Below are 19,163 nucleotides of genomic sequence, written 5' to 3'. Positions count from 1 at the left end.
CCCGTGAAAGCGGGGAGGAGGAGTTAGATCACAGCACACCCAGCAGCTGGCAGGCGCTGGCTTAAAGCAAGTGCTCCACTTGCATATATTACCGAGCTGTGCTTATTGCCCACATTGCCCTCCAAACAAGACTAACTGGGGTCCCGAGCTTTCAGTTGCAGAGAAGCAAAGGGTAACGGCAGAGATGATGTGATCCCACTTGCAGCAGTATAGTATGAGGACTAAAACTGCAGCGCATTTCCCTGATGAAGGCCAATAAATGCTGCTCCCTGTTCAATGTCACTGATAAACATTGATTTAACTGGATTTGAACAAATGATCGGAGGCTTACCTATACAGTTCAAGCTCCCTTAGTATAAACTACATAAAATAATCCAAAGCTAGACAGTATCAACACAATTCAGTAAACCATAAAAAGCCACCAAGAGAAATAAAATCCAAACATCACTCTGCACCAGCAGTTCCTTACTCTGCAGATTAATTGCCTCAAAGCTCACTATTCCAGACTGAAGTGCTCACAAAACCAGCTATTTTGAAGTAAATGCTTCTGTCAATATCTCAGTGTGGACAAGTCTTCAGATTTCACCAAAATCCACACCTGATGCTCCATTTAGCTTTGTAGCTACTGCAGATCAAAAATCACCCCTGATTACATGGTGGGCTACTCCGTTCAACACAAAACGAACTTCATCTGCATTTCTTCATTTAGTATCCTTTAAAAGGTATTCCCTAACATACAGCAGGTGGAAGTTGTAAAGCAGCAAAAAGCATGAGAAAGAAATAATGAAGGTGCCATGAGAGGATTCAGTGCTAAGGACTTGCTGCTGCTCCCATCTCGTTTAGGAGGAGCCGGAAAGCTGCTGGGATATACGTTTTCTATTGCAACAAACAGTTTCAAGGGCAGTAATGTTGGCCCAGCTATTCTTCCTCAATCACAACTTCAAGGTGCCATTTCACGACAAGTCCTAAGCCACTTCAGTTGCCTGACACTGCTGAGAAGCAGAGCTCCTGCTCCTGGCTACCCCTTCCTCACTCTGCTATCACATCCACTCGCCCCTCTCAGATCCCATCATGCTGCCACTTGCCTTTTGCCAAAATTTAGCACATACCTGACTGCAAAATAATCCAATTCATCTCACTGCAGCAGCAGAAAAACAGCCTGGCAAAAAAGAAAGAGTATGCTGCCATTCTAGTGAGCTGAATCAGTTTACCATGTGATTAAATGAGTGCCAGAGCTAGCACAAGAGATTTGGAAGGCGGGAGGGGAGGAGGAAAGCTCCTTTTTGGAACAGTAAGCTGTGAATTCAGTTCAACCAGCATGAAAAAAAATATCACACCTTCAAGCCAACTGGATGCCTGCCAGCTTCACCCATCTCACCATCCATGGCAAGCATCAAAGAGATCAAAGACAACCAGCTACTGTGAACTGTCTCACGACAAATTATTTGATCATCTGAACCAATGAACAATAAGATGCACAGCAAAAATTAACCAGATCATTAAGATCAAGTTATGATTCATAAACTACCACTGTCTCAACACATCTTCAACTAAAACCGGCGATTCACCCTACACCACACAGGTGCAGAATATCTCTCATGAGTGTTCCGGCACTTCCTTGGAAGCTTTCACAAACCAGAAAAACAGGTGTCCCGAATGCTACCCTGGCATGTTCCTGACAGCTGCTGTTTCCAGGGAGTCTACCACACAGTATTACAATTCAGCAAGCCATTAATATTAGCAAATTTCACCAATCATCACCAGGTGACTGCATGTGTCACGACAGGCTCAAACCAGTAGTAAAATCCCTTAATTCACATACTCACCATCCATAAGGAGCCAGTGGCCAGTTAGGACCCAGATAAGGACAAGCATCACAGACAGAGAAAATGAGAGCAACTCAGCAGCAGTGAAACGCCCACAGCAGCCAAAGGAAATCCTAGGAACAACACACAAACATTAGCTAGAAGACTTTATGTTTCCATTTAAAGAACAGAAAATGGACGCTGCTGGAACAAGGCTCAACTGCTGATGAAAGATGCCAAGAACAACTGAAGGGAGGCTCCTTTGCCACAAATAGGTACCAAAACAGCAACAAAATAAAACCTTTCCTCACATTCAAATAATGTGTAAAGTCTGAACTACAGAGATGGAAAAAACGCTGTAAATTCTGGCACCTCTCTTGAAATTGTTACAATGAATGCTATTTCCTAGTACCATCTAAGATGGCGCTTCTTGCAACATGAACTCCAGTCACAAGGTTAAAAAAAAATAAAAAAAACCACCAATCATTTCGAAACATGACATTAACAACTGTCATTTTCACTGGTTTAACTACAGTCACTGAAAGAGCCAGCATTAAAATCCATAGTCCAACGTTAACAAACATTGAAATCTAATACCAAATCCCAAACTGAAATCTCACCCAAAATAAGCCAAGCTTCTTAAAAACCACTGTTAGGAAATCTAGTCCCCTGCAATGGTACTGCACTTCCCAGGCTGGCAAGCACACATGACTTGCAGAAATCGTGCTTCCTAGTTTCAAAGTGGAAACATGGTGTTGGCACAATAAATATGCACAAACATCAGCCCTAAAGCCTTGAGGTTAATGCTCGTAACCAAAGACTGTTAAAGAATTCTCATGAAAATAAATAAATACAACATACAAGGAGAGGAGCAAAAGATTTCTCAAGTCCTTACTTGTTTTGAGGTGAACAAGGCCGTGTTAAGTACTGGCACATCGGGAGCAGAAGGAAAGCGAAAGCTATTGTTGCAAGGACTAGAAAAAGAAGAAAAGGTAGTATTAGTACATTCAGACCTAATTTCTACAGTACACAAACAAGCTTCTCCAATTTGAAAAAGCTTTTGCAACAACGTCCTTTTATCATACGCTGCAGTATTATTAAAGCACAAGCAGCTAAAGGCTCCAAGGTTTTCTGTAGGACTTCTATTAGTATGCTTTCAAACTTCAATCAGAATAAAAGCTCTCAAAGGAATCTAACGCCCCATCCCCAAACCTTTAAAAAAAAAAAGTATTAAAGCTATTCGTGATCATGTCAGCAAAAAAAAACCAAACCGTTTTCAAATATTGAGTCAAAACCAAAAAAGAACAAACTTACTACAAACTGGTCGTGAGATTCTTTTTAAATTCTTCAACACGTGACACAGGCTAAGCATAATAAAGGTTTTTTTTCCACTCTTCAACTCCGTCAACTTCCCCCACGCTGGTCTCACTTAAAACCCTTTATTCATTACTGAACCATATTACAACTTAAAATAAATTATATCTATTAGCTGGCAACTTCACTTTTTTAAAATACTAAGTGCTTTAAGTTTTTGAAAACAGGACATTAAAAATATGTAAATATCCAAACAGGCTATTTCCATAAGCATCTTCCTTTTTAAGAAGCATACTTAACCCACCCACACATTTGTAGAAACGTTTAGTAACTGCTGGTATTTATAATTATTTTTCCTTCCAGGTTTTTTTTTTGTTGTTGGTTTTGTTTGGTTTTTTTTAATAGTACTGAATTTGTACTAAGGAGTGTTTCAAAGGCTGAAGAGTGAGGGCATGGAGACACAGATACATCAGCAGCATGCATCCAAACCTGTTGTAGCAAGAACAGACTGAAATGAAATTAGAAGAGCCACTCAACACTTTCTGTATGCTGCAAATCAACTCTTTGTCCCGTCCTTTACTCCTGCTTAAAAAGTTGGGGTGGATGCTGTTGGTTTTTGAAAGGGATTTTTTTTTTTTCTCTGCTCAAATGAAGATGATGGGAAGGAATCAAACATTCTCTTTAGTACGCAGCTTAAGCCAAAATTGGTTTGGTCAAACCACAGCTTTCCACTCCATTTTACCTCTTCTGGGGGAGGAAGATGGAAGACTGAAAAAAGAAACCAAAACCCACAAACGAACCACAAGAAAACCTCCATTCCCCATCAAATAATTTGAAAAGAAAAATTTAAAAAGTGTCTGCATGCAAACAGGACCATGAAAATTCACAGTTCTATCAATATTTCACAGAGGAGGAAAAGAGCAGAATGGATAGGGAAAGAATGAAGAGTGCACGCTAAACCAGGAACCATTTCAGAGGTGCCTGGCAAAGAATGCTACACAGCAAAACCTGTGCCACTGCTGCCCCAAGCCCTGCCTGCCCTGCGCCCTGCTCCGCCTCTACCACAGCGGGATTGACCTGTCCTCACCCCAGGCTGACCTTCTTTGCCCTTGGAATCTCTCCTTCCCCTTCCTCCCCTCCACCTCTTCTTAGCAAGGAACCCTGTGCCTCCCACCCTGCTATCCCCAATGAGCCACCCCAGAGCTGGGCTCATTCAGAGTATAAGAATGAAGATGTGACCACACTAACACACAGTGCCCTTGAGTGCCCACTCAGTCTCGTTCCTGACTGTCCAGGCTTCCAGCCCTAAGTTTCCTCTTCCCCCTGGCCTCAGTACCTATTCTTCAACTGGCAATCCCTTGGCTTAACCCTGTCTGCAGGCAACACGCCAGCTCTTCAGCTCTGCCCTCAGCTTAGCAGCTGGCCCCGGCCTTGGGCTGTTCAAGGCACCCACCCTTGCTCCTGGCTCCTCCCTGAAAGGCAAATCTTTGCTGGAGGAAGATTTAAGAAACCAGACATCAGCTATAATTGAGAAGCCCCCCAAATCAGCCTCTAAAATCTACAAAAAGATGATGTAAAATAGCACTACTTGAGCTTCAGGGGACAGAAAGACAAGTCCCACAGGTTCCCAACGCCAGCAGGGTCTACAACCTGCTGTACAGCCTCTTAACGAAGCTTTGCATTTTAGAGGTTCTGGGGCCAAAGAGCCCTCTAATGCAAGACCAAGGAAAAGCACAAACCTATCATAAAACGAGGTTCAGGAATAACAATACCCAAGTGCACTGATCAACCCAGACTCAATCCTCTTAAACCTGCAACAAGGCCCAGCTCACACAGTATCATCTAATTACGCACCAAAAATATTACAAATAAAGTTACAAATGTCAAGGCCATTCTGGAAAGAAACGGACCAACAAGCTTGACAAATTAATATTTGTCTTTTGTCATAAATCTTCCCTTGTAACATCTTATATGGGTATATATATCCTTAATACCTAGCATACAGTACAATTTATCTGACATAATTTATTCTGAATAGGAAAGAACACGTGTCGTAGGTCAAAGCTATAAAAGCAGCATTCAGCAGACCCCTCTGCACGACTATGCCTCCAGAATTAGAGATAGGAGCAGAGATTTAGATCTCACCCATCAACATCAATCCTGTTTAAGAGGCTGCAGAGGATGCACAGCTCAGGAGTTAAATCACAAGGGAAAAGCCTACCTTGCATATACATGAAGTAGGAGAGGATGAGAGGTATTTAGGGTTTAAAAATCTTCACAGACTCAGTATGTGGATTCAGGCATACAATTTTTAAAAGCTGCTGCTTATTTAGAATGACAGAAGAACCTTGCTACACTGAATAGCAGCTGGTCTCTTGAAGGACTGCAAAAAGATCAAAAGGCCAAAACTTCCCAAAGAAATCAAAGGCCTGGTATTTATTTAAATGAAAAAATGTAAATAATAATAACCAGGATGACAGGACATGCAATTTATTTGGGACAACAGCTTCATTTTTGTTCTAAATTCAAGCCGTGCAGAAGAATAATACTCAAAATGCTAGTGAGACTAGAAGTACTCTTGAAACAAAGAAAAACTGCATAAAAGCAAAACCCAAAATCAAACTAAGAAAAGGAGTCTCTGGATAGGATCTCCAGAGTTATGCTAGGATCCTATAAAGTACCTGAATTATGAAATATCACACACAGTTCTGAGCACTGATTTATAAACAAGTGAACTTTACATGAAACAGTATGTCCAGCATCTTTCAAAACTCTGGCAGTTTGTAGTTCAGTAGGTTCAGCAAATCTCTAAGTGGAAAATACTTCTCAAATAATACCTGCCACTTTTATTGATACTACAGAGACATGAAAATACAACTGTGAAATATGAGGATTTGTAAAAAATATAGCATGACAAGTATTATCATTGTTATCAACAATATTTAGTTGTATCCACGCTTTCTGTACTATTCCAATTCTTGCGAAGAGAAGAAAACTTAGTCACCTGCTGTGCATATTGTAAAGACGACTTGAACTGAATCAAAGAAGAAGAACATAACTAGGAGAGACACAGACGCTCCGATTGGCAGGAACAATGCCTGGGTAGAATCAATGGTCTGAATACCTGCAGAAGAAAGAAAGTGACAGTTTAGCTTGGGCTGCTTCTTACCACACACATACTGACAGTCTGTCCTCACCAACACAACTAAGGACCGACAACACATTCCATTTCAGTGCGCATGCAACAGGCGTTTACTCCAAGACCTTGGTGCACGATCACAACCAAGCACAGCAGTCTGTGCAGAAACACTCCAGCTAAACTGCACGGTCGCAGTGGCTGGTGTGTACAGCAACAGCCATGCTTTGCAGGGTCCAAGAACCAAAAGCTGAAAGAAAATGTAGGAATTTTTCCTTGCGCCATAGATAGAATGAATAACAAGTTACAAACATTAACATTATTTAGGAATTAGGAAACATATAGCAATTATATATTTGCTTCATTTTACACTAAGCAACATAGATGTGTTGAACAGAGCATAAGGAAGTTTTATTTAACCTCTCAGCACCAGGCGAAGGGCCTGAGCGACAGCAGAGCTGCTGACAGCATTAGGCTGACCGTGCTCACACAAAGGGTGCCACAGCTTCACATTCCACCTGGGTGAAGGCCACCATGCCCTTAAATTGCATCACTGATCGCAAGTGCCAGATAACATCAAGTCTAACAATAAAGGGTAGTTTTCAAAAAACACCCCCAAGTCATTTACCTGTTGATGAAACTACCAACTCAGTTCAGTGTGCGCTACAATCATAGTCTTTTATGCTGAAACCCAACAAAACTTCAGGCTCACATTTTATAGCTGGAAGCAATTTTAAACAGCGCAGGGATAATCAGAATATAATATTTCAGTATTTCCTCCACCTCAGCCATGCAGCGTGACTACTAGGGATATTAATAATAGAACAGGACATTTTTTACTATATTTTACCACAAGTTTTTAGAATTACTAACAAAATTGAGAAGATCAGGCTTTGAAAAGCCCACCTATCCCACCCATTCCAATACTTAACCAATCTCTGTAGCTGGGGACAGCGAAGGGGGGAAGAATTAGTAATGCAATTAAAAATACAAGACATACCTCAAAAGCATTAAAACAACAGATAGCATCTGGAGTAGTCACTTGATAAATATTCAAAATGTCTCTAATGAAAAATGAATACAAGACTCAGACCTAGATGAGATCCAAAACCAGCTTAACACCACTGTGGTATCCCAAAATAATTAAGACACCACTGTATGAAGCAGGGTCTTACCAGTTCCAGGATTTTAAGGATAGGCTTCTAGGTTATCAAGCAGAATATCTGTAAATATGCACCTACACACGTGTACAGAGACATACAGGTAAATATACACACACGTTGTTTCTGTGTGTGTGTTACAATGTGTCTATTTTATTTTTTTTCCTGTGGAAGAGTGGCAAGTTGTCTAAGTAACAAGTTAACTGCACAGCTCATAGTTACCAGTGTCTCTGGGTATAAAACTTCAAACACATCTGAAATACACTCACTACAACTTAGTATCTGTCGTAAGTATTTAACAATTTCCATAAAAGAAAAGCCAAACAATGAGCACAGAAGCCGTGACACTTGCACTGTTATGGCCATTTGTTAGTTCAGGTCACAGATCTATTATTCTTAAACATAAGTACCAAAATAAATTTTAAAAATAAAAAGCAGAATTCAGTCACTTGGGATTTCTGTGTTACTGAGGTCTGGTACAACAAGGTAAAGTACATCACAGATAGTTCAGTGATGACAGTGCAAAGACACAGAAATTCCTGTGTTCTAATCTGCGACTTGGATCTAGCGCCTCTTGCTTAGAGCAAGAGCATTTATTCACATGCCCTTCAACTTCCCAAGGGAAAAAACAAACAAAACCCCAGAAATGACGTACCACAAACCACCTTGGCATACAGGAACTGGTGCCTGCAGTGTTAAATGTCAGGGTTCTTCATCTCATTTCTGATCATTTTGACAGCTAATCCCCTTAATGTGCTTATTCCCCAGCCCCAGACTGTCTTCTCTTGCTTCCCAGATGCCAAAAGCCTCAACTGTTCACTGCTGAATCACCAAGCACAGCAACCTCTTTGCTCTCTGTTGTCAACAGAAGCAGTGCTCTGACAACTACGCAAATTCCAAGAGTCTATATTTAAAAAACACACAAAGGCAGAAAAAAGCAAGAGACTAGTATGTTATTTAATTTATATATTTTCAGCTATTATTTCTCACTTTGAACAAAGCAACCTCAGCATTCAGGATTTCATGCACAGGGCTGCTCACACATCTCATTCCTGCCTTCTAAACTTGTGGAAACTATTAGTTCAAGAGTCTATTCCCTGAATACGGCCATATAAATTGCTCTAAGTTAAACTCAGGTGTGAATTTACAGCACATTGTATACAACACATTCCACTAACTGTTCACATACATATTTTTACCTGCAAAACACTGCATCTCAAACAGCCAAGCTGCCTGGAATCTATTTATAGATTACAGAGGGGACAATCACCACGTAGGAGCTGGCATGTTAATTCCCACTCTGAATAGATTGTGTGTAGACACATATTTTGTGGTTCATTATAAATGAGTTGCCCAAAGCCATGTGAACTCTATACTTCAGAGTCTCTATTGATAAATCTGAATCATCCTTACAGACTTGTCAGCATACCGGGAGACCTCTCATTGCTTACAGACTGGCTAATGTGTCACAGTGATACACTCCAGGCGACAAGAAAGTACACTCCCTTCTCGTAATTGTGTCGTGGTTTTTTTAAAAGTAAAGCTGTTTCCATTTCCAGTAAAACCTGAAAAATTGTGCAGCATGCAATTTTCATGCATTATGGAAATGTTACGTTGATGTTTTAAATCTAGCTTTCATGGGCATGAACTAGATCACAGTATCAGCGCAGGGGAAGACGGTAAGTGCCCAGGCAGAACAGTTCCACTGTACCAGGTGGATCTACAACACACACAGCTGAAACACAGGGATAGATGAAGCAGATGCAGCACACTGAAGTGACGAAAGTAAGATAAGGAATAAAGCTAACCCTTACTGTTATTGGTGCTGTTGCCACTAAAAGACCCAGCTGCGCTGCTATTGTCTTTCTCTTTGTCTTGATTCTCAAAGTCCATGTTAAGAGACCTGCGGGAAACAAAGCAAACTTAACAGACAAGTTTTGAACTCCTAATTAGGCTCATCAGCTACAGTCTCATTATGATTCTATCACAGCACCCTCTCCCAGAGAGGGCCCTTTAATACTGTTTATTAGAAAAAACACCATACATACTGGAACAGCTTTAAAAAAAAAAAAAGAAAAAAAAGCTTCAGTTAGAGATGAGGCACCAAATCACACCAGGCCTAACAGTGAGAATGAACGAACGGCAACGAAGATGTTTATCTGCATTACTGGAAGTGTAGTACATGGTGGAAATGCAAGAAATGTTTCAATTCTCTGACAAATCTGAACTCTCTCCAAGTTCTCATTTTGATCCTTTTAATTCAAATTTAACTATTGGGTTTCATTTTTAAGACAATGTTATTTCCTTCCTCTAGATCTTGTCATAAAAGATGACCAAAACTAATTTCTAAGTACTTGCTGAATGTAAGGTCTGTCTTCATTGAAAATGTTTCAGCAAAGCCTAGAAAGTAACAAGATATATATTTTGCACACACACAGAACAGATGAGTAGAGGAAGCTCTGAATAAATAGTACAAAGTGATACAATGTAGTTAATCCACAGGAGCTGCCAACATTCCCCTATGTACTCAGCTCAGCTGTAATTGATTCATCTTACCATTTTGATACACACCCTTTAAAAATGTTCCAACACAGTATTCTACCCCTTTTGCCACAATCCTTCACTTTGATCTAACTTCTACATTATATTCTAACAAATTTTGGCATAACTTTCTGAAAGTTTCACTTCAGGTCTGTTTTGGCCAGTAATTATTTCTAATGTCAAATTCTGCATCATTTTTAATAAAAATATGAACAATCAAGTTTACCATGACAGTTTCTCATTCTGATACATGCATGTTATCCATGATTTAGCTGCATATTTATCCAAATAAGCTATAGAGAGCCACCAGAAGCACTGTTCAGCTCCTACTGTACAGCTCCTGTCTTAAGTCTGCAGCAGCATCCGAGTATTTCAACAAAACGTCCAGGTCAACAGGCATTAAATTCCTTTTGAAGTCTAGCTGTGAGTAATCGTGCTATGCAAAGTAAACAAACTCTAATAATTTATCAGACAAGTAAAAAATACACCACAGTCTTCTATGCAATTCTATAGGTATCAAAGTTATTTCATTTTAGTGTATAGGACCTACACCAATGCACAGGTGAGCAATTTTGTGCTGCAGTTATACAACCTGAAATCAAACACAGAGGGTTTCTAGGATCAAGATCGGTGTGGTGTATTAAAGAAAGAAGGGCTGAGCCGTTTCACTGTATAAAACAAAACCAAGAAAAAGGCTCTTACAGTATAAAGCTGGTTTGTTTTTCCTGCTTCTCTTACACAAGTGCTCCCAAATAGTGGTATGAAATTAAAGCAGCTTTTGGGCTCAGGCAAAGTATGAGGAAGCTTCACCCTCCGATACACAGTATTTCTACACAGATTATGGATTATCAACTGAAAAGTTATCAAAAATACAAGGAGACAATGGAGAAAGTCTAAGAAATTCTAATTAATCTGTTCTGCTTAGCTTGTTCTTCTAAACATCTCTCTGCTCTGCTTCTTGTTTTGGGTACCTTTATCCTTCATTCACACTTCCTTTTTCCCCATTAATGCATTGCAGCCTCATAATTTTCCTCTCAAGCTATAAAAATCCGGGGAGGAGGCTGACAACCCTCCAGGACTTGATCCAAGATTCAGCCAAACAAGAGAATTCTTTTGTCAGTGCAGTGTTTCACTCCCCTCTGAATTAGCGTCGTTTAACAAGAACTTCACACCACCATTCTCCCACTGACATCAGGCAACTCATGATCTAAGGCATTGCTATCAGCAAAGAAAACTGGAAATAAACTATTAGATCTAGTGCTCATAAACAACTTCAGCCCCTCTCCTTTCATTGCAATAGTGTCAGTAATTATTACATTATTACCTATAAACATCTTACATACATAAACATCCCTACCTCAAAAGTAAGCATAAATTAGGAAATTACTTTCACTTAGCAACACAGCTGCTGATCCAAGACAACTTCTGAATAATCTCCAACCATTTTATGATTTGGCTCTTCCCTCTGCTACAAATTATCACTGACATAAAAAAAAAAAAGAAAAAAAGATAAGTGATCACTACAACATCCTCCAAGAAACTTAAAAATTATATTGTAAACCAAGATACACTCAAAACGACTGGATCATGATGAAATCACAAACTGAGAAATGTTTGCTGTTTTGTTCCAAGTTTCTGCTGGGCTTCCAAAGGCAACGTTCAGCCAGTATCTCCCAGCACGCAATAAACTCCACAATTGTTTCTTCTGCGGGTCCTCACAGTTCAAGTCAGTAGGATTTCTAGCACAATGTTTCAAAGAAGCACAGCTCAGCCTCCCACAGGGAACCACTCAGTTGGGTTACACTAAGGCCAAAGGAATGAGTAAGCTGCTGGCACATTACTACCATGAAAGTTCAGATTCAACTATGGATCCCTTCCACTGCAGTAATGCTTCAGGGAAACCCTGCAGGAGAATATTCTTATGAAACAATGCAGGAAATATGAAAGCAAATGCGTTATATATAGAGCAGCTTGCAGATGCAATAGCTTGAGAAATTCCTTCCCCTACTTACTGAGGACAGTCACCCATCTTAACAGCTCTGGGACTATGAGAATTGTGGGTTGCCACAGAATTGCCAGATTCCAATTGCTCTAAATAAAAAATTACAATCAGAATCAGTCATTGACCTGAGACTGTTTAATTCAATCAAATCTCCATGCATATGCTAGAGAGAGCGCCTAAAATACGCTGTGTGCTCCAACTTTGCTACAGTCACTTATAAAATGTTCCTATGAGATTAATGGACAAGTTCCAGTGCAGGATCTGGAGCTGAAGTAAGAATCGGGGAAACAACAGCAGAAAGTGCAAGTAAAATGTTTCCACTGCCTATATGGAGTATGAGTGCCTGAGTCCCACCTCACGATAAGAACATCTTGCCTTCAGCAGGTATTTTACATGCACCCACTTGCACGTGCACACGCAGACCACATTCGCAGCACGTGCTGAGGAGGTTTGCCCAAAGCCCCGGTTCCACCCTGCCAGTGCTGCAGCTGTAGATGTGTATGAACTCCAGGCACAGCCTTCCTCTTTTTTTACTGTGAAATAGGTGTCCTGATTTCTGTACATGTCAAGTCATAAAGCCAACCACAAGCACACCATCTGAACTACTTTCTATTTACAGGCATACTTTAGGTACCCAAAGCCTAGAGACAGAAGACATGAGTTTCATCCCATGCTTCTTGGTTTGGTCTAAAAGCAGATACTTGAACAGGTAGGTTCTGGGTTAAATCTGGCTTTACATAAGCTGAGAGACCATGTCTGGGTATGTGATAGGATAGAAAAAGATACAGCTGTTACTTGCCTGCAAAGTAACCCCAAGATTTAAATCACAGAGAAGCACTCTGACAAGAATAGGTGGCTGCCTAGCAAAAACCTACAGGAAACAACCTGTTTCAAGCTAAGCTCACCTCTTTAGAAACATGTAACTACCACACACCCTTGTATGCTCCAGTTTACAGCCTCTAACGGTTTGAAGGATTATACTTGCCCCTTTGGCAGTCAAGAATAAAGTATATCATGTTCAAGGACTGAGAAACAGTCAGAATGTATATGGCAGAGATGTTCAGAAGGACTCGAAGCTAAAACTCCTAACCCAGCACAAACATAGGAAGAAAATGCTCATTCATCCACAGTAAGAGAAGTGGGAACTCAACTCTGTACGCTTCTTCCTGGATGCTGGCTTTACCCATGATCTATTAGACATTCTTCTGAGTATCTTAAAGAGTTTGGGGGTTTTCACTTTATTCTGATTTTGGATAAATGCTGCTGGTATGAATAAGGACAGTGGACCAAGGCTTTCCTCTGTTCCTCTGAAACCTCTTGCATTAGATTAGATCTACCACACATGTAGATTTTATCCTAATGACTCACCCACCCAATTCTTTCTGATCCTATTACTGCACTTCTGTTTAAGTCACTTGCCAGCAATACCACAGTAACTCAATTTGCTTTTTTCAGACGGAAAATCAGAAACCAAACCCACTTTTTGCAACACGAAGGTTAACTGAGAAGTGCTATTTTCTTTTTGTCTTATGACAGCTCCATTTGAGATTAAGCACTCAAATCAAGATGAAGACATCATTGTTGCCATTTGAGAAGGAGCACACTAAGCTTTCATCTCTCTGGCAAGTCACTCTTGTAAGAAAATCCACCCACTTTGCCAGATGTTTGGTTTTTTTTATTACTACAGGAATTGCCTGATGAGTATCATTTTGCAGCTGAACTACCACACTTGAATTTCTTAAATAACTTAATTGTATCTCAGACCCCTTTGTTAACACCACTGTACAGTTTTCTGTAAAAAACTGCTCTTGACCTCACTTGCTGACCAAACAGAAGGGCAATCTGTCCAAGTCACCATCGTAACTGTGGGTTTAAGCTCAGATATCTGCTAAAGAAACTACATATAGCTGTATGGCCCTACTATATAACTATACACAACTATGGGACCCTACCTTGGTCTCTAATAGCTTGCACCTTGGGGGCTTCAGGATACGTGCAAAAGTAGTGGACTAGAACAGGACATTTCCTCAATTGATTTGTATCCATCACCATTCCACTACTTCATCCCATAAATTAGGTTGTACTCAAGTTTGCAGTCCTTGTTACATGAGCAGGGTTGGGTGTAAAATGTAGGACGAGCACGTGTATATAGGAGTAGGATGGCAAACAGCAAGGGAAACTTTTTAAGAGCAAGGAGCTCTGAGATAAGGGCAGGCAATTTAAGTCCAAGCACTCCTGCTGTTTTATATTGCATTATGTTCTCACAGTTGAATTTCAATAAATGCTATGGCTTCCTGCAGCCAGATGTATAGCTCATTTTTACACAACTGCATAAATTCAGATAGTTAAAAAATTAATTAGTCCCTCAACTATATGCTAGACTGACTCAAAACTTGGAAGAAAAAACTAATACAACCTTTTATTTCTTATTTCCATCATCTCTGGGTTTTGTTTTCCTAAAGCCTTCTATTTTAATTCCATCAGCAGCACTATTACCTAATACTTGTTAGCAACAACAGACAGCTCTTATCAAAAATTGGCTCTTTCATTGTATGATCTTACTAACTTATGATGGCGATTTAAAACCTCTTACCCTGACAGCTGCAACTTAGATCATATGTATGACAGTGGCTATCACCTATTTCAGGAATATCCATAGCACTTCAGAAACTTCACAGTGAATGTATGGCCTTTTAATCGTAGACTTGTTAAATAAAGCAATGTTCTTCAAGAAACAGAAAGAAAATCATGCTGTACTATAAGTTTGAAAAAAAGAATACTTTCGTGCTGAGGTGGGGTTTTTTTTAATATGTCGGTATGAACCTCATTCCTTAGGTAGCATTACATTAAAACAAACTGTATAATACAAGATGCAAATCTAAAGGGAGAACTATGTTTTCTCTAAACCATACTCAAGTCTCCCAAAATGTGGCGAATCTCTTTTCTGAAGATTCGAACTTCCCCTGCAGCAGTTCTCAGAGACTTTGCTGGAATTCAACACCGACGGTGTGTTTCCCACTTCTCTATTAAGCTGTTACTCACACTCAAGTAAATAGCACTGGATCTTGGGAACGTCTGTTTTACGAGACTTGTTTGCAATCACAATAAGGACATGCTGAATCGACCAACACTGAAACATTATATATCAAATTCTACTATTGGTAACATTACATTCCCGTCTCTCTCAACAATCCTTTTATATCCTCCAAAATAAAATCTTACAGAGCTGTCTTCAAGGACTAATTTCTAAGTTCTTGTACATGCCTGTAACTTGACATATAATTATGTCTCTCAGAAACCCCAACTAGCTACTTTTTCTTCCTTTTCCATTTCCTTTTCAGAAGCAAGAGATATTTCATTTACCTTAGCCACCAGTCTGACAAAGATACAATGAAACAAAAGGCATAAACTCTATTCGGAATAGTCACTTGCCATTATTTCCAGTTGAAAAAGAAAAATTCTGCCGAATCTCGAAGAAAAATCTTACCTGAAACTGCCGTAGACTATGAGGAGAATAGAAATCAGGAAGGTAGACACTTGACTGGAATCCACAAGGGAATATGCCCTGGAATTAGGAAAAAGAAGGCAGGTGTGTCATCGTAAGCATCCATTTCTTCAGTGCCATTTGCTAATTATTTTTCTTGTTATAATACAAACAGAGAACTGGATGACAAATCTTTATGGCAGCTCTCTAAAGTTCTTGTACCATCTAGGAATATAAAACCTGTAGCTTGTAAATTAACTTTCTATATTCAAGTCCGCAGCATGTAAAATCTGTACAACAACCGAAGGACAATTCAAAAGCTTTGTGGTAGTTTATTCTGAACTCACCACATTCAGATTTTTTTTTTTCCCCCTCAGACACATTAAAATTGCTTCAATTGCAACTAATGCAACCTTACATGTAAATAACACTGACCTGTTCTCTGTAAGACGTCTTATGTCTTAACTGATAACAGTTAAATTGCAATATGACAGTCAAGGTCTATTTAGTCCAGGAAAAAACACCAAACCAAAAAACCCCAGACCTCACAACAAGCTGCAGTACGCATTTATTGAACCACACACAATTACCTTCCTATTACATCTTGAAGACCACTTGATGCAGGATTCCCAATAGAAATTTCAACAGGAGGCTTAAACCCCAGCTTTGTTTAGATCAGTTTCCTGATACAACATACCTTTGTGTTTAAAGCACAGAAATACAAGTATTTGCTGATTTTTTTTTTCCCTATCCTTGACAGACCAAACCCCACTCTGTAGCTCGCACTGAAACTTCTTTTGATCTGGACAGGGGGACAGAAGGCAACCTCAGCAAGTTCCCAGCTGACAGCTGGCTAGGGAGAGCGGGGCTGAGATGCTAGAGGGTGGAAAAACCTTGAAAGGGGACCTTGAGGAAGGAACCAACAAGAAGATGACAGCTTGCAAGTCAGGAGAAAGGGTCACTCCCTCTGCTTAGCGCTCGTGAAGTTGTATTTCAAGGACTGCCTGCATTTTTGGGGGCCCCAAAAGAGAAGAACATTGGCCCACTGGAGGAAGGCAAGCAGAGGGCCACCATGCTGGCTGGGGTACAACAGACAAGGGGAGGCTCTGGGAGTCACGCTGCAACTCCCAACAGCTTTTCCACAACCTGTGTTGAAGTAACAGAAAAGAGTAATGCCCAACATTAGCTGCATTAGTCTTACCCTACAAAAAAGGTAACTAAACGTTTCTGAGAACCAACCAAAAAGCCTAATTTTGGCAAGATTATGAATATGGAATAAAGATAAATGAATTATATGATAGTTCCAAATTAAATATCACTAAGCAAATAAAAACTAAAGATACAAGACAGTTAAAAGAATCACTCATCCCCTTCCCAATTTAAAAGCAATTTAGAGAAAATTACCAAACCACTAGACACACATTTTAAAACACTTTTTTTAATATATAAACACAAATATGAACTTTCTATTATAGACATTCAATATTAAACGTCACTGAAAAACAGACTGTCTCTTTTAGATGGGATTATATACTTGTGGAATAAGCTTTTAAGAAATAAGAAACTACTCTGGTTAATCTCCATAAATAACTTCAACATAACCCCACTTTCACTAAAAGTGAAAAGCAGATGACTTATCTGCTCATAAAGTTGGCCAACATATCAAGATGATCTTAAGCTTTACATATTTTTATTTCAGTCATGTTTGACCTTTAGTTTCCAGGCTGTGGAACAGAGGTCTTAAAAGCATCCATGAAGATCAATATACTGAATTGCAAATACAGCAATATGTAACTAAGCACTTACAATCACTGTCTATATAAATAAACGTTCAGGTTATAGACAACATGGTTCATAGCACACACCAACAAGAAACAGCTTAAGGATGAGCATACTAGTGTTTTATGTCCTGTTACTAGCTTAAATTTTCGAGAGAAGCATTCCCTCACCCAACCTTGAGTGAAGGGAAACTTCATATCCTGTGCAGACCTGAGAGTGTCAGCGGAATTCATCTACGAAAAGAATACTCATGAACTCCAAATTTAGAAGAAAAGCAAAACGATTGAATGGAATTTCAACTGGGTTTAAACACATTCAGGGTTATGCACTAAACTTTATTAAATGACGTTTACAAAATTATATCTGCATAAATTGGCAAATACTTTTGAGATGAACCATGTTTTCTATATAATTAATCTTTCAGTGGCACCTTTGGAAGCTATGACAATTAAAATGCCATTTCATCATAATTACTAAACATTAGTCAAAACAAGGGCATAAATGTTAGAAAGATTTATAAAACAGATAAAACAAGGATGATACGTGGATCAGCCCTGTGCATAATCCATTAAGTTTTGTATTAAGAACCGAGGGCTCTTTGGTACAACAAAAGAAATTGAATCCATGCACACCTATTCCAAACAACGATCTAATATTCCCTGCCCCTACTGATAGGCTGCTGCAACAATTAAGTCCGCTGTCCACTGATTCTATGCAAGGGAAAAACAAGAATTCATCTTGCACAAGGTAAGTGCAACAGTATAATTAGAAACTTCTCACAGACCAGCGATGTTTCATGACTTCTCCGCATAGGGATTTTATAACAGGACATCCTAAAAGCTCGATGTTGGTATCATGATTATGGTCTGGTAAAACTCATGTTCACTGTTATTCCAGCAAACAGGGCCAGGGAGACAACAGTCCCACTTTCCTTCTTCCCAAGGCAGTTGGAAAAAGAGCAACGCAAAACACACACAGTATGACAAGTCTAAGTAACCACACGGCAGGAATCAAGAGAGCAGCTTGGACACGTCCCGATTCTATCCCAAGTTTCCAACACAAGTAGCCCACAAGCAAACTTCTCACTGTAGTAAAACCCTGCATCTTTTTAACATCTGATTTCCCTACATTATGTAAGGTATTGCACAAAACCTGAAAACAGAACTGCTTCCTAAAATCCTAATTATTGGACAGTTCGTTAAGAGACTAAAATCCCTTGAATCCCAAATAAACACCTTCCAATGCATTTATCTAAACCTAAAGATAATAAGCAAGTGACAGCATCCCATGAAAGAATAAAGTAGTAAGAATACTTCAAAGTTTTAGTATTAATCAAAATGCCAAGCAGTGATCTGCAAACCCATTTGTATTTTTAACCGAAATTTAAATGACCTTCTACAAGTCCAACAGAGTCCATATGCATATAACTGGATCCTCCTAGAAACCTATTTCAAGTATGCAAGCTTGCATACTCCCACAGCCAAACATGGCATCAATGCTACGTTCTTCTCAAATGGGATCAACCAAAACCAAAACAAAAACCCACACTAATGAAATTTTTCAGAAGTTGCAGTGGACTTTCTGCAGCCACATTTAACCAGCCTGCCCTCCACTGCACACATAAAACCAAAACCATCTTCCTTCTACAAGGTACTTTTGTAAAATCAAGTTTTACATCTCAGAACAAGTAGTGGAAACTTATGCACAGAAAATGCCTGTAACAAGCCCATGGGTAGGTGTCCTTTGACTTAAATACCGATTCTGGAAGCAATTCTTAGAACTTACTACATGACAGCCCACGAAGAAAAGCCTTCATTCTCATTCTGAAAATTAATACTGGATAAGGCCATGCTAAAGACTGCTGTCTTTTGAAGGACTCCAGTGCAGTTAACTTCTGTGCTGTTACAGGAACAGCTACCAACCCATTTCTAAACTCTAATAC

The 19,163-nt window shown here is 39.6% G+C and overlaps 2 protein-coding genes across 15 annotated transcripts in view; one reads left to right on the top strand and one right to left on the bottom strand.

Moving 5' to 3' along the window:
• SPPL3 (signal peptide peptidase like 3) overlaps positions 1 to 19,163 on the bottom strand; it is an 86,782-nt gene that overhangs the window by 9,296 nt on the left and 58,323 nt on the right. For 13 of the 14 annotated variants that reach the window (XM_055795843.1, XM_055795845.1, XM_055795842.1 and 10 more), the window contains 5 exons: positions 15,446 to 15,523; positions 9,224 to 9,318; positions 6,124 to 6,243; positions 2,701 to 2,779; positions 1,827 to 1,939 (listed from right to left, as the gene is read on the bottom strand). In XM_055795843.1, coding sequence (XP_055651818.1) covers positions 1,827 to 1,939; positions 2,701 to 2,779; positions 6,124 to 6,243; positions 9,224 to 9,318; positions 15,446 to 15,523 — 485 coding nt within the window. The remainder of the gene's footprint in view (positions 1 to 1,826; positions 1,940 to 2,700; positions 2,780 to 6,123; positions 6,244 to 9,223; positions 9,319 to 15,445; positions 15,524 to 19,163) is intronic. The other variant, XM_055795856.1, reaches the window with a different exon arrangement.
• Positions 1 to 19,163, top strand: part of RNF10 (ring finger protein 10) — a 202,062-nt gene that overhangs the window by 131,155 nt on the left and 51,744 nt on the right. The gene's annotated exons all lie outside the window — the stretch shown is intronic.

The sequence above is a fragment of the Falco peregrinus genome, chromosome 2 (genome assembly GCF_023634155.1).
Source record: "Falco peregrinus isolate bFalPer1 chromosome 2, bFalPer1.pri, whole genome shotgun sequence".
Taxonomy (NCBI): domain Eukaryota; kingdom Metazoa; phylum Chordata; class Aves; order Falconiformes; family Falconidae; genus Falco; species Falco peregrinus.
This window is presented reverse-complemented; position numbering and strand designations above follow the sequence as displayed.